Here is a 14,796-nt window from a genome sequence, read left to right as displayed (position 1 = left end):
CTGCCCAGCGGCGCTGCTTAGAGCAGGTGGGGAGCGTTTCCCGCCGGCTGTTCCAGAGCGTCGCTGGCGTCCCCAGCGAGGTAGGCGTCTGCGTCCTCGTCTGGGGTAGCCAATGCTCCTATCAGTCGTCTGGGGGGGGGGGGTTGGCTGGCCTGTGCGGAGTCTTTGGTGCGGGTCTGGGTGCGCGGTCTTGTGCTCTGTTTGTGAAGCAGTCTGCCACTCGGTGCCCCATTTTCCTGCACTTCGTGCACGGCCTGCGGGCAAGCCTCCGCTGTTGGTCTGCATGCCAGGTTGGTCCCGGCTGCGGAGCTGGTCCTCTTGTGCTGAGCGGGGTTTTGTCGTCCGCGGTCGTGAGCAGGAATGTGCGCTGTGCGTGTTCTGCTTTGCCGGCTAGACAAATCCACCTGTGGAGCGAGGTTGGGTCATCCCTATAGAGTGCCCATTGGAGCACCTCTCGGTTGAGGCCCCTTTTGAACATATCGATCAGGGTGGCCTCTGACCATTCGGTGATTTTCCCCGCGAGGACTTTGAATTCCAGGGCGTAGTCAGCTACCGTTCTTTTGTCCTGTTGCAGTGCTATAAGTGAGCACTTTGCCCTTTCCTTCACCAGTGGGTCCTCAAAGTATTGTTTTAGTTCGGCGAGGAAGGCTTGAAAGTTAGTTAGGGCTGGTGCTCCGGATTCGTACAGCTGGACGTACCAGTCTGCAGCCCTATCCTGAAGTCTGGTGGCCACTGCCGAGATTTTGGCGGCTTCTGAACTAAAGTAGTGTCCGTATTGGGCTATGTAGTCCCTCGCGTTGGTTAAAAAAAATGACAATTTCGTGGGGTTCCTGTCGAAGTTCACGGTGAAGTCTTTTGTGAACCTCACGTGCTGCGGGTCCCCCCCCCCCGTGGGTGTTGAAGAGTGGTTCCCACTGGTGTGGGTGCGCTGGCCCCTGCGGTGGAGGCTCGCACTTGGCCCCTGCCGCTCGGGGTTGTGGCTGGGGTGGGTACCCGTGCTGCCTCAGCCTTGTAGCGCCCGTTGGCAATCAGAGACTGGAGCATGGATTCCAGGTCGCGTACCCGGGCTTCTAGGGCCGTGACCCTGTCTCACGTGTCCTAGTTGGCTGGCGATGGTGTTTCCAGGTGTTGTCCAGTTGGTGTTTCGGGGTAGGGGAGCTCCCAGCTGGGGTAGGGCGGTTCCGTCCGGTATTCCGCTCCGTCGACCCAGTATAGGGGTTGTTGCTCCGCGGCCTCGTCCTCCGTCGGGATTCCCTCATCTGGGCCGGGGCTCCAGGTTTGGAATTGGTATGCGGTGTGGGCACTTCTCCAGAATTTCTGCCTGTTGCACCACCGTTATTGACACATATACAAAAATGACTGAAGGGAAGGCAACCCTAACACACACTCTCCATCCATTTTGTGTTCTACCACTAGTCCATGAAGTTGCTAAAAATGAGTAGACAACCATTTTTGACTGTGCTGTCTTCACAGTTATTTTCTGTCATGTAGGTGGGAAGAATTTATTAAGCATAAATCCAAATACGTGCATTGATTTGAATGTTAACCCCATTCTTTTTTCTAGAAACTGAAAGTTACCTAAATCAAGTTTCTAATCTGGAAATGCTCTGTCTGCTGCTTCATACTCAAAATGGAACCACATCGTGTACCTTCAGGTTATTCCTAACAATAATGTTCCCTTTTGCGAAAAGCCTGGCTATAATGGACTTCTCACAGCATGGGAATGAGGGTGGTGGTTTGCAAAATATGATGGGGCCAAAACATCTGCCCATTCCTCTCATATTAGGAAAGCTAGGAACAGCTTCCCCATTGCTTCAGGAGGCAGTCAGCAAGAGGATCAAGAATCCTTGCCTGAATAAACTTACTGATAAAAGTGCTAAAGTACACACATGCAGTTCCCCAGATTCTGTAACCTTACCCCTTTTATCCTTTCAATAAATATGGTCAATAAAGCTCTGTAAGAATCTAGCCTCCTTTGTCAGTGGCTACTAGGGCTTTGACACTGACCACAGTTCATCACTGTCTGACTTTACAGGTAGTTCTCTCTTTAATTACCACAATTGAGACCGGAATTTCAGTTGCTAAGTGAAGTGGTCATTAAGCAAATCCAACCTGATTTTACGACCTTTTTGCGGCAGTCATTAAGCAAATCAACGCAGTTTGTTAAGTGAACCACACGGTTGTTAGGTGAATCATGCACTTCCCCATTGATTTTGCTTGGCAGAAGCCAGCTGGGAAAGTTGAAAATGGTGATCATGTGACCATGGGATTCTGCAACAGTCATAAATGTGAACCAGTTGCCAAGCACCCAAATTGTGATCACATGACTGCAGAGACACTGCGATGATTGTGTGAGCACCAGTTGTAAGTCAGTTTTTTCAGCACCATTGTAAGTCTGAACCATCACTAAATGAATGGTCATTAAGTGAGGACTACCTGCATAACATAAACCTAGCTTCTGTCCCTCTATGGAACTTCAAGGCAGCTACAGGCATCAATCAATCAATCTTTAATACAGTCACAGAATTACAAATTTAAAAAAAAACATTGAAATACGTTAAAATACATTAAAAATACATTAAATGAAATGAACAAAACATGATAATATATTTACAGATTAATAGAGTCGTCAATGGGCAGTCGAGGTCTGCCTAATTTGCAGACAGTATAGCAAAATTTAGCTCCGTTCAGGGAAACTAAGTCATTCTGATCAGATAGCAACAACTGAACATAAAAGAGATCAGAATTTCCTGGATATTTTATCAAATGAGGGGTTATTAGATGGGTTCATGAATCCTTATAAAGAATACAGTATAGCAGGACATGTTCTATAGTTTCCACAGGGACACAGTCTCAACTCGTGTGGGACTTTTTTGTAGCGGCCCTCCAGAACTGCTGTGGGAAGCACATTACAGCGTGCCGAAGTAAGTGCCCTCCGACATTCGGAGACAGTTTTATGACTTAGGTATCTCGCTGGTTTATAGGAAAAGGCTTGACACTCTTAGGCAAAGCTGACTGGTCCTGCTGGATTTCCAGGTCTTTGATACGCTGCTTGCATTCGCTAAGTGCACGCTCATAGCCCATCATTAGGAGTGCCCCACTAGAAAAGCCGAGATGTTGTAGCTTTTGTGAGATGGTCCTGGACCATACTGATTTATACTTATCCTTAGAAAGGAAAGAACCCAAACCCGTAGGGAAAAACAGTAGTTTCAGCCAATGTGCTATAATACAAGTCCATGCACCTGTTTCAACTTTAGGCAACCTGCTTCCCTCCTTAATAGTACATTTGGGGTACAGGGAGGTACCTGAAATGTGGCCCTTAAGAATTTGGACTGAACCCTTTCTGATGGTGCGAAAGAAGGATAGGGTCCTAGCTGAGCACCGAAGAGTAATTGTGTGCGGGCCTTAGCTAACTTCAGTGCTGCTGGAATGTGCTGTGCTCCCTGGGTAAAATGAAAGGAATGGATCGCTGCCAGTGTCTTTTGAGCGTTTTGTATAACATAGCTTTGGTGCGCACTGCGTTTAGTGGAGCTATGAAAAACCATGCCCAGATATTTAAAGGGCTTAACTTGTTCAATGTTCTGGCCGTTTATCCTCCAGATGTGCAGTTTAGGTCTCTTTGCAAAGACCAAAATTTTAGTCTTGCTATAGTTGATTTCGAAAGCTTCTTCAGAGCAGTAACTGGCCAGAGCGCTCATGGCTCGTTTGAGTCCACTTCGTGTTTGTGATAAGAGCACGATGTCATCTGCATACGACAAAGTTACGATATGCCTGTCTGCCAATTTTGGAGGGTGGTATTCTAATTGATTCATTTTGGCCACAAGTGAATTTATATACAGATTAAACAGCAGAGGAGCTAAAATACAACCCTGCCTCACTCCTCTGTGTGTTGGAATCTCACTCGTGTGATGGCCTTGCGTACTGCATCGAACTTTGATTCTGGAGTTCTTACAAAGATTATGCATGCGCAGCAGTAGCCTTCTATCAGCTGTAGTATGGATAAGCTTAGACCAAAGCCTTGCTCTGGGAACCAGATCAAATGCAGACCTAAAATCAGTGAAAACGGTATATAATGTCGAGCCTGTTTTAGATGTATATTTTTCGGCCAGATGTTGAAGTATAAGGGCATGTCCATAAATAGAATGTCCGGACCTACAACCTGCTTGTTCATCTGCCAATATATGCTCTGAGTCAATCCAGTCAACTAGCTTATAGTATAAGTGTCTGGCATAGAGCTTACTACTTATACTTAACAAGCTCCTGGGCCTGTAGTTAGCAGGCAGGTCTCGAGTGCCCTTTTTATAAATAGGGACGATAATAGCTAGGCCCCAGTCCTCTGGAATTTGTGCAGTGCGGTCAATATAAGTAAACAGGGAAGCAGAACAGGAGTCCACCAATCCAGGCTGTTTTGTAATATTTCAGGTGTAATAAAGTCATTGCCTGGAGCTTTACCAGGCTTTAACTGTTTTATGAGCCTCTTTATTTCAGTGTTTGTGACAGGGGCCCAATTTGGGAGCAGGTTAGTATTAAGATCTAAGTCAACTATATGGGCCTCTTCTTGTGCGTATAATGCTCTAAAGTGGTCTTCCCACACAGATGCTGGTAAGAGGTGAGGGAGTAAAAGGGGCCTGTCAATTGAATGGAGAGGTATAAGGTGCCAGAACAGAGTGGAATTTCTGGCATGAGAAGCTGTTATCAGTTGCTGCCAGGAAACCTTAGTGAATTCTCTTTTCTTGTTTTGTAGAAGATGTTTGTATTGTTTCTTCTGGAGCATAACATCTTGGATGGGGTGCTCAACTGGGTTCTCTTTATATAGCTTAAATCCCCTGATCAGTTTACCTTTGGCCTCAAAACATTCTGCATCAAACCAGGGCTGGGAAGGATAGATCTTACCCCCTAGATTATCTCTACTCTTTGATATCTGGGTGGAAATCACAGGCTGGAGCAACTAAATCAGTTGTGTAAATGTCTGCAAGGGAGAATCCCCAGACTGCTCTCTGTCTATGGTGGAGCGGAGTTGCAGTGCTGCTTCGGATAGAAGCAGCTGAGCAATTTGCTCGCTAAGTTGCTGAGTCCATTTGACACGAACCAACCTCAGCTCTGAGTCTGAATCCCGAAATGGGATGGGTTCTGCTTCCAGAAAGCAATTCTCAAATGCTTTTAAAACTGTAATACTTGGAAGATGGTCACTATCGGGTCGATTTCCTAAATAATTTTTTTGTGCAAAAGTAATCAAATTCCATGAGATTAAAGTATAGTCAATCAGGGAAGGTCTTGAGCCGACCCAGTGGGAGAATTCACCAGGGAAATCACTACTGATAGATCCATTCAATAAATATAAATTTAATTTGTTAATTGTTAGTAATAGACACAGCCCCTTATAGTCCCCCTTTGAGTCTTTAGATTGCCAGATTAACAGGGGGGAAATTGTAACTGGTTCTGGGGGATACTGGTGGAACTGAGTAAAAAGTGCCTTTTCGTTCACCCCCACCCTGGCATTTAGGTCACCAGAAATTATTACATAAGATGAAGGATTATTTAGCATAAGAGTACTTACATATACTTCCAGTTAAGTCCATATGTTGTTAAAATGGGACCTATTCTGGAGAGGTGGAAGATAGACATTCACCAATAATAATAGAGCATTATTAAATTTTAACAGCACAGACATTGCATAGCGCTCCACTGGGTCTAATTGTGTAATATTTGTACGTAGTTTGGTTGAGACTTGTATACTTAGCCCACCACACATTCTGCCTCATCCTGCTCCAGGAGCTGTGGGTAGTGAGAGGGATGTATACCCATTTATAAACAAGTTGCTGTCAAACCAAGTTTCTTGGAGTGAGAGTAGGTCGAATTCAGCAATGTAGTTTATGAAAGCAGAGTCTTTGGATTTGGCGTTCCAACCTGCCATATTCCATGAGAGGATAGACAGGGATTTAAGAGCATCCATATGTCAATCTGAGTTCCAAATGTGACCGTTTTTAAAGGCGAGTCCTGGGAGATGGTTGAAACTTGGGTTGCTTCATGATGATTGCAAGAAAATTTATCTTGTACAGGTTTCCCAGAAACAGAATATTCTAGATGGGGTGGTTGACTAACAAGTGAGGATAGATACAGTCAATTTGGTTCTGATGCTGGGACTATGTTGTCAACAATTCCCATGTAGACGCAATTATTATAGGATTCAGCTTTCCTCGTCATAGGTTGTAACTGCTGCTCTTCTTTGTCTTGGGGGCCAATATTCCACAGATTTTGGTCTGCTGCTAGCATTTCTGCAAATGGTAGAGGACTCAATCCATTCCACTCATTTTCTAACTGCTGTACTTGAAAGTGACTAGCATCAAGTTGGTGGCTGTTTTCGGAAAATCGCTCCAATTCAGAATTTCCCTTGATGGTATTAACTTGTACTGATATAGAATGACAGGATATAGGCGGAACACCCCGTTGCTGAACGGAATCAGAATTAGGGTCCACACTGAGTTCAACTGGGTAAAGCGACTCTTGAGATTGCTCTATCTGATTCTCTACTGCCAGTGATGTTAGGTCACCAGCCAGAGTTTTATCCTCTGGATGGTTAATTAGGACTTGTACTATTTTACCCTGCTGAGAGTCCTTTTCCTTTGTGTGTTTTTGCTTTGGGCTGGCACGCTTTCTCTTTTTTTTTATTGGAGATTTTATGCTTTCAGAACCCGGACTTAGAAACATTTCCACAGAGGAGCTGCTGGAGGGAAGCAGGGTGTTAAGAGTTTCTGTTGAGTTAGTTACCAATTTCAACATTGACCTTAGTAATTCAATTTTATGTAAAATCAGTTGTTGTTGTCCTGAGTACTGATGGCGAGCTGGAAGGGGCCTCTATCCAGGGGGGAAAATGCATGCGTAGTACTGAGGAGTTAAGCAGCCATTCAAAGAGACACAGATCAGACCCGCCTTGACTTTTGGGGTTTATCTGTCTGGGTTTTTCCCACGCTTCTTCAGTCTGTTAGGATTCTGTTTATGTAGCAGTAATAAACATTAGAGACCTACTCCTCATCTCAGCATGATTTCTGACTGTTAGGACAGTTGTTCTCCTGGGGGAAGGGTGGCAAACTGATTGATTCATTCATCCTCATCATCCAAAAACTGTATCGTCCCTTTAAGTGAATCTGGGATCTTTTTTCCGTTAACCTTATCTTGTTCTGTCTTTGTTAATAGAGGACTACTTTGTTTTACTGATAGTGAACAGCTACATTTAGCATTTTCAAGGTTCATGTCATCCTCCCTCGCTGACTTGGCTCTCCGCCCAGACTTTAGCAGGGACTGTGTATTACAAAACACACGAATTGGCCAGATATGATATTTCCTTAAAGAATTTTCAAGCCTAAAGAGCATTGATGGATAAATAATCTGTCCAAAAGTTAACAATATTCTTTTACATCTGTGCCTACTAGGGAGCCAAGAGATCTCTATTACTTCACTAGAATATACCCTACAGTGTAAAAGCTGAGAAAGAGAGTTCAGTATTACTCTTCTGTTATGCCACCTAGCCCTATTCAGAGGTGTATCGGCAACTTGGAGCAAAATCCTGTGTCTCTGTAAGACTAGCCTCTCCTCCATGTCTTCTCCTTCTGAGAGCCCCCGTGCCACCCAAGGTGTCCATGGATTAGGAGTAAGTTTTGGAGCATGCGAGTTACTGTTTGCTTTCTTATCTATTTTGGAGATGTAATTTCCCATTAGAGTCTTTAGTTCATCTATCTTTTTATTGGCTTCTGAGAGTTGATCATATATAGCAATGACTGTCTGAGCAGTTAAAAGACAGTTCTTGGCAACCAGGTCCAAGTCTCCTTTAATATTGCTCTTAGTATTAACCATGTCCTCCCCTCTATCACCTGTTGAAACCTCATTTTCAATGGAAAAACAATCGTCCACATCCCAGTCCAGTAGGGAATAAGAATTGTTGACGGAGGTTACAAGGGGAGAGGAAAAGGGAAAAGGAGACTTACTGCAGTGTCTATTGATTGAAATAAATCCTTTATCTTTGGTTGCTTTAGAGTCATCACAGCCTTGTCTAGTTTTGGATTTCCTCTCAGCTGTGTCTCCAATTTGTGACTCCTTTTGAACTTTCTTTTCAAGTTCTTTTTTGTTTTTATCCTTGCTTTCTGATTTTGCATCCTTGAGTGGTAATTCAGGATTGTAAGTCCTACGCTCACTTCGTCGACAGGTATCTGCAGCTGATGAGTTCCAGAGTCCAAAATCTAAAATCCTAATCCTAACTAATCCTGAATCTAAAAACCGAAAAACCTAAAATTGCTAATCCTAATAAGAAAAACTAAAATTACTAAGATCACTGATTGATATTAAATAAAATAAACTAACTTAAAACAACATATAGGGGATAAATAAAATAAGAGGATTAGGAGCTCACTAAAAAGCTGCCACTTGGTGGCCATCTTGCTCCGCCCTCCCAAGAAGCAGAGTCTGAAGGATGTCTGAGAATGTACAGTTCAATCTTCTTGCAGCCAAAAAATGCAGCTACAATCATATTATTATCAATATAATCTCTGGCGGGAGCAGGATGGAGGGAGTGTATCCATCCTGGCTCTTCTTGACCTCTCAGTGGCTTTCGATACCATCGACCATGGTATCCTTTAGGGTCGGCTCAGGGAGTTGGGGGTGGGAGGCGTAGTCTTGCGCTGGTTCACCTCCTTCCTCCATGGCCGGTCCCAGTCAGTGTTGATAGGGGATGAGAGATCGGCCCCACGGCCCCTTCTTTGTGGGGTGCCGCAGGGTTCGGTTCTCTCCCCTCTCCTTTTTAACATCTACATGAAACCGCTGGGCGAGATCATCCGTCACCACGGGATGAGGTATCATCAGTATGCCGATGATACTCAATTGTATACCTCCATCCTGGGTGAAGTAAGTGATGCCATGACCACCCTTTCCGAGTGTCTGGGGGCTGTGAGGGCCTGCATGCGGAACAACAGGCTTCGACTGAACCCTAGTAAGCCAGAGTGGCTGTGGATTAGTGGCACCTCGTGTGCCAGGAACTTGTCATCTTTAGTGCTGGATGGGGTTGCACTACCCCAGACAGACCCGGTGCGTAACTTGGGGGTCCTCTTGGACTCATGACTCCTGCTCAAAGAGCAGGTGGCAGTCGTGGCCAGGAGGGCCTTTGAGCAACTTCATGTTGTGCGCCAGTTACGCCCTTTCCTGGACCGAGACGCCCTCCAAACAGTCACTCATGCCCTGGTCATCTCCCATATAGACTACTGTAATGTGGTCTACATGGGGCTACCCTTGAAGAATATCCGGAAGCTACAACTGGTCCAGAATGCAGCCGTGCGGACAATCTTGGGTGCTCCAAGATTTGCACACATAACACCTTTGTTGCGTGAGCTCCACTGGGTCCCAGTGTGCTTCCGGGTCCAATTCAAGGTGTTGGTTATCACCTTTAAAGCCCTACATGGCATGGGGCCAGGATATCTGAGGGACCGTCTCATCCCTATTACATCGACCCGCCCCATCCGGTCATGCAGGGAGGGCATGTTACGGGCCCCATCTATAAAAGAATTCCATCTAGCGGGGTCTCAGAAGTGTGCCTTCTCTGCTGTAGCTCCCACCCTTTGGAACATCCTTCCCCCAGAGGTGAGGCAAGCCCCCTCCCTCCTGGACTTCCGCAAAAGATTAAAGACCTGGTTTTGTAGGCAGGCTTGGAATGGGAGGGCAAATAATTACACCTGGGGATGGCTAGCGCCATGAGGTGATCCGGAGGGACCTACCACACTGAAGGTCTAATTAAGATCTCTTCGCCATGTAGATTTTATTATATTTATATTTTTATTGTATTTTGTAATCGTAATGGTTTTATATTTTAATCTTGTTTTATTGTAAGCCACCCAGAATCCCCCTGTAGGGGAGAGATGGGCAGTGAATAAATTTATAAAATAAATAAATAAATAACATTTGTTAAATGAAAATGGCCATGAGAAAAGCAACAGTAATTGCACCAAAAAAGGCAGAGAAGAAGAAAAATTCATAGGATTCCATTGCTTGGAAAACTGGTTCAAAACTAAGCAAATGAAATACAACAGAAAGTAAAGCTCTGAATTTAGGCAATAACAACAAAAAATGAAATCACAGGTATAGGACAGTGCATAATACCTAGCTTGGCCATGCGAAAAAACTTTCAAGACTATAATCCAGAAGCTGAAAAGGAGCCATCAGTATGATTCAGCTGCAAAAAACAAAAATAAAAACAAAAAAAGATTTCATGCAACTTTTGAGCTGGATTATAGTAAAACCATCATTAAAAAAAAAATGGAAGTTATTGTTAATTCTACATCAGTCATCTCTGCTCCAGAGTTCTGTATATCCAAACCTAGAAGCTATAATTCAAGAAGGATGCTATTCTAGATCCAAAACAGATTCAAAAAGGACAACAAAGATGGTCAGTGATACGGAAAATGAACCCTATAAGGAAAGGCTAAAGGAACAAAAATCAAGATCAGCAAAATTCTCTCACTTGTGTTCATTTTATATAGGAGTTACATAAAAGTCTTGGAAGAGACCAAGACTTATTACAGCAAAAGCCCAATTTCCCTTCACAATCCCAATCTTCACATTACATTTGCTTAAAGCAGCAGCCAGAGGGCCCGGCAAGGAATCAGGTTACCTGAGGGACCGTCTCAGCCCCGTTACATCAACCCATCCCACCCGGTCAGGTGGAGAAGGCATGTTCCGGATCCCGTCCATGAACGAACGTCGTTTGCCAGGGCCCAGGAGGACAGCCTTCTCTGCTGTTGCCCCTGCCCTGTGGAACACTCTTTCCCCAGAGGTGAGGCAGGCCCCCACTCTCCTGGCCTTCTGGAAAGGGGTGAAGACCTGGCTCTGCCACCTTGTGTGGGATGGGAGGAGGAAAAACCAACCCTGTGGGTGGTTGGCACCCTGAAGATGCTCCTGTAAAGTAAGATCTTTTAAACCCCTCTGTCTTGGATTTTACCTTTATGTAAGAATATTGTTTATTGTATTTTAATGATTATTTATTCTTGTTTTTATTGTAAACTGCCCAGAGTTGTTCCCTATGAGGAAGATGGGCAGTGACTAAATTTGAAGCATAAATAAATAAAATAAACAAAAATTAAGCTATGCCAATTGCAGTGATTATGGCATTTCTGACCCACAGGCTTGCTTCCTTTCCATAAATAATAACTGGGCTGGAAGCCAGAGAAGATTCACCTGAAAAAAATTTAGCTCTCTACAATGGGAAGGTGTAGTTGCAGTCCTAGTTCTGCAATCTTCCAACTGTAAGATCTTTCCCTCTAGGGCAGTGTTTCTCAACCTTGGCAACTTTAAGATGTGTGGACTTCAACTCCCAGAATTCCCCAGGCAGCATGCTGGCTGGGGAATTCTGGGAGTTGAAGTCCACACATCTTAAAGCTGCCAAGGTTGAGAGGGCAGGAGTGTTTCTATGTACCTGACATTCTTGAACAGATTCTCCATTAACTAGCTATTCTGGGCCATTACTTTGCAATTTCTTTGCCCAAAGATATGGCTGGACAAGAGTTATGGCTTTAGAAAGAAATGCAGTAAATTGCATTATAGATGCAGAGAGCATAGGATTATAATAAAAAATAAGAGTGCTCTGGAGCAGCTCTAATCTGTTAAACAGCCTTTCATCTTGTTCACCAGTCAGAATTTTTCCAGTAGCTACTTTTCAGCCAAGCTGGAATGAAGGAGGAAAAGCAGAATCAAACACATTCTCAACCCAAGATGGAAACAAGAAATGGAGGTCTGGCTGAAATTGAACAATATACATCCAGAGACTTTTTCCAAACATGCTTGTGGGTGATGAGTGAGAAATGAGCAGGGGAAGGTCACTGATTAATTGTGGAGCTTATCTGTAATATTTGCAAATGAGGAATGTTTCAAGAGTCTGCCCATGGGTATTCTAGAGTTGTTACATTTGACCCATAATATAAAAAGATTTGGCTTATCTCTATCTAGAGAGATAGTACACAAAAGGCACATTGATTAAATCAATTACTCCCCTTTCATATTTAGAAACAGAGCCAAGGATAGCAGTATAGCTGTTTAAAAACCTCCACACTGACAAAATACTCTAGCTTTAAAACTAAGAAACCACATTTGACACACATTTTCAACCGCATGACTAAATGAATAGCAGCAGGAGTAAGATATTGAAACCAAGCCACCAGGGCTTAGTCCAGTTTTCTTGAGCCTGGGGCCCTTCCATGATTCCCAGTTTTTGCAGTTTTATCACTGGGGGCCATAACTATTTTCTAAATCACTGTAAAAATGTAATTAAAAAGTTAGGAAAGTTGTTACTTACTCTAAAACCAAGATTCAAAGCAAATATAAAAGTGCTTGTTAACAACAGCTTTTGTTCTTTTCATAATCTGAATTCTGAATTCTATTAGGCTTGCTGAATTAAAACAATACGCATATCATTGAACAAACAGTTCAGTTTCCCTTGGCATAGAGATTTCCAGATGTTGCATAGGGCTTACAGTTTCCCTTTGATGGAACAGGTTACTGATGACTTTGAGCCTATCATTCTCTCTCAACCTACCTCACAGTACTGTTAGGATTAAAATTAGGGGAGACCCCCATGGATAGAAATGCAATCAATAAACAAACTTCCACCTGTCTTCAGACAGTATATGTAAGAGTCAGGAATATCTAAGCCATAGTACAGAACAACTGGAGGTGTGAAGTAATTAATGAAGGAGGAACATACAGAGGAGAGTTGTGGTTAGCAATTTGCTTCTAGAGTATAAATAACTGCATCCAGGTAGGGCAATTTTTGAATACTCAGATATGCTTAAACCTTTTTCCATGTTGGCTCTTAATATGTGGTAATGGAGTAACACACCATGCAGCAGCATTTACAGGCTAGCCATTCCCAAGTTTATTTTCACTGCAGATTCCATTCTTATACATACATTGTATTTTTCCATTTATTTTGAAAATGTATTTCTAAGAAAGGATGATGGGGATTGTAAACCCCCACACAAAGGGAGGATGGAAGGCTGGGGATGGTCATCTTAAACCAAAGCAACTGAAGAATGCAAGGGTTTGCATGCAATACATCTGGAGGGCCCCCCCAAAAGGAAAAGATGTCTTGGATTCAGAGGAGACACCCTTAAACTTGGGGGGGGGGGTATCTACTCCAATTCCTAAAATGTGAAGAGGATGACTCCAAGAATGATGGTCTTTTGCTATGTTTGATTCATATATGAATCCTATGGATGCAGTACAACTGTTGCGGGGATGGGTGGGAGAAGTTTCACTAATAATATCAGATAATATACATAATCTGGGTTGGGAGCCCCTATCAAACTACAGAGAAATTATGTCCCAGTTAAAGGCACGCTTATTTATTCTGAACAAATCCCCACCCAAATAAGATGAGCAGGGCTTACTTCGGAGTAAAATGTAAAGCCTTTGAAGGAGATGGACTCCTGGTGACTTTCATACAGCAATCTTGGCCACGATATAGAAGTAGCTTGCCTTCGCCTTTAACTTCTTTAGCTTTTCAAGACCAGGCAAGCAGCATGCATAAAGTCGAATATCTCACAATTAAATAAGCAAGCTTATCAACACATGCTATTTGTAACGGTATTTAAAATTCTGTTTCAAGCTGGCACGCGTTGGCTCAACCTGCGAGGTCCCACCCTCGTGACTTCGCGTTTTACGCTTCCAGGCAAAGCCCCGAAGCTTTGGATGAGTCAGTGTCAGCAGATGAGGAGGGAGGGTAATTGAAGGGAGACAGCGGGGCGCAAGCGCACATCGCGAAAGTTTCAAGGGGGGAGAAGGGAGAAGTCGCGCTTCTCTTCCCTTTCTCGCCACTGAGCTTGCGCAATGACCACAATGCTTTGGGGGCCGGCTTCTCCCGCGATCGCCCGTCCACCGCGGCGCACGCGCAGTAGCTGCGTCTCCGGTGGGTCCGGGTATAAAAACGGCCATCAGCTGATGCTCCCGCATTGCAGGCGGTGGAATCTCTCTGGAGTGTCGTTAACGATGCAGCGCTTCACTTTCCTCCTCGTCCTCTGCTCGCTGGCGGCGGGTAAGCGCAGGGAGGCCGCGCCCTTCTTCGGTTTCCGTTGGCAGCCCCAAACGGGGCCGCTGGAGACGAGCGAGTGGAGGCTGTGGAGGGTTGGCCTCTCGCTCCAGCCCGGCTGTCCTGAGGGAAGAGAGCCCGCTGCTCTGGGGGGCGAAGCTTTCTTTCCACGCCCTGGGGCGTCCGCAGGATCGGGCGCTCCCCTTTCATCCGGCTTTCAGTGCCTTGGGGCCCCCAGATACGGGGAGCGATCGATCGACCGACCGACCTCCCCCGGAGTTGGGCTGGGAGTATGAGGGTTGCCGGCCGGAGGGCGCCGGGCCGAGAAAGGCTCCAACCCGCCTCCCGTCCGTCCTGGGCCGCCGCGCAGAAGGCTGGGCTGCCGGTCCTTGGGGCCTGCGTGCGCTGGAGCCCCCGGCCTTACGCAGAGCTGGTTGGGCGGCATAGTTGTTTACCCGAGAGAGGGCGTCGCCTCGCTGCCGACCGTTGTCCTCGTACGAGGAGCTGCCCGCCTTCCACGTCGCTGCTGGACTCCTAGGGGTTTCTTCCGTCTTCCCTTGCCCACCTTTTGGGGTCGTTACTTCTCTCTCTCCCCTCCCTTCATTTTAAAAACTAAAGATTCCCTTTCTAGATTAGAATGGAGTCAAGCATTCAGCACTGGAATATCAGTTATTCCAATATTTCATCTTACTTTCATTTCCATGGGCGGTTTCGGAGGGGCAAATCACTGAGCAGGC

General features: G+C 45.0%; 1 protein-coding gene across 1 annotated transcript in view; it reads left to right on the top strand.

Annotated features, from left to right (window-relative positions):
- Positions 1 to 13,845: 13,845 nt before the first annotated feature.
- The window catches only part of PSAP (prosaposin), a 35,593-nt gene continuing 34,642 nt past the window's right edge, over positions 13,846 to 14,796 (top strand). The window contains exon 1 of the mRNA XM_063307521.1: positions 13,846 to 14,065. Coding sequence (XP_063163591.1) covers positions 13,861 to 14,065 — 205 coding nt within the window. The 5' untranslated portion in view covers positions 13,846 to 13,860. The remainder of the gene's footprint in view (positions 14,066 to 14,796) is intronic.

Source organism: Candoia aspera, chromosome 6 (genome assembly GCF_035149785.1).
Source record: "Candoia aspera isolate rCanAsp1 chromosome 6, rCanAsp1.hap2, whole genome shotgun sequence".
NCBI classification, from domain to species: Eukaryota; Metazoa; Chordata; class Lepidosauria; order Squamata; family Boidae; genus Candoia; species Candoia aspera.
This window is presented reverse-complemented; position numbering and strand designations above follow the sequence as displayed.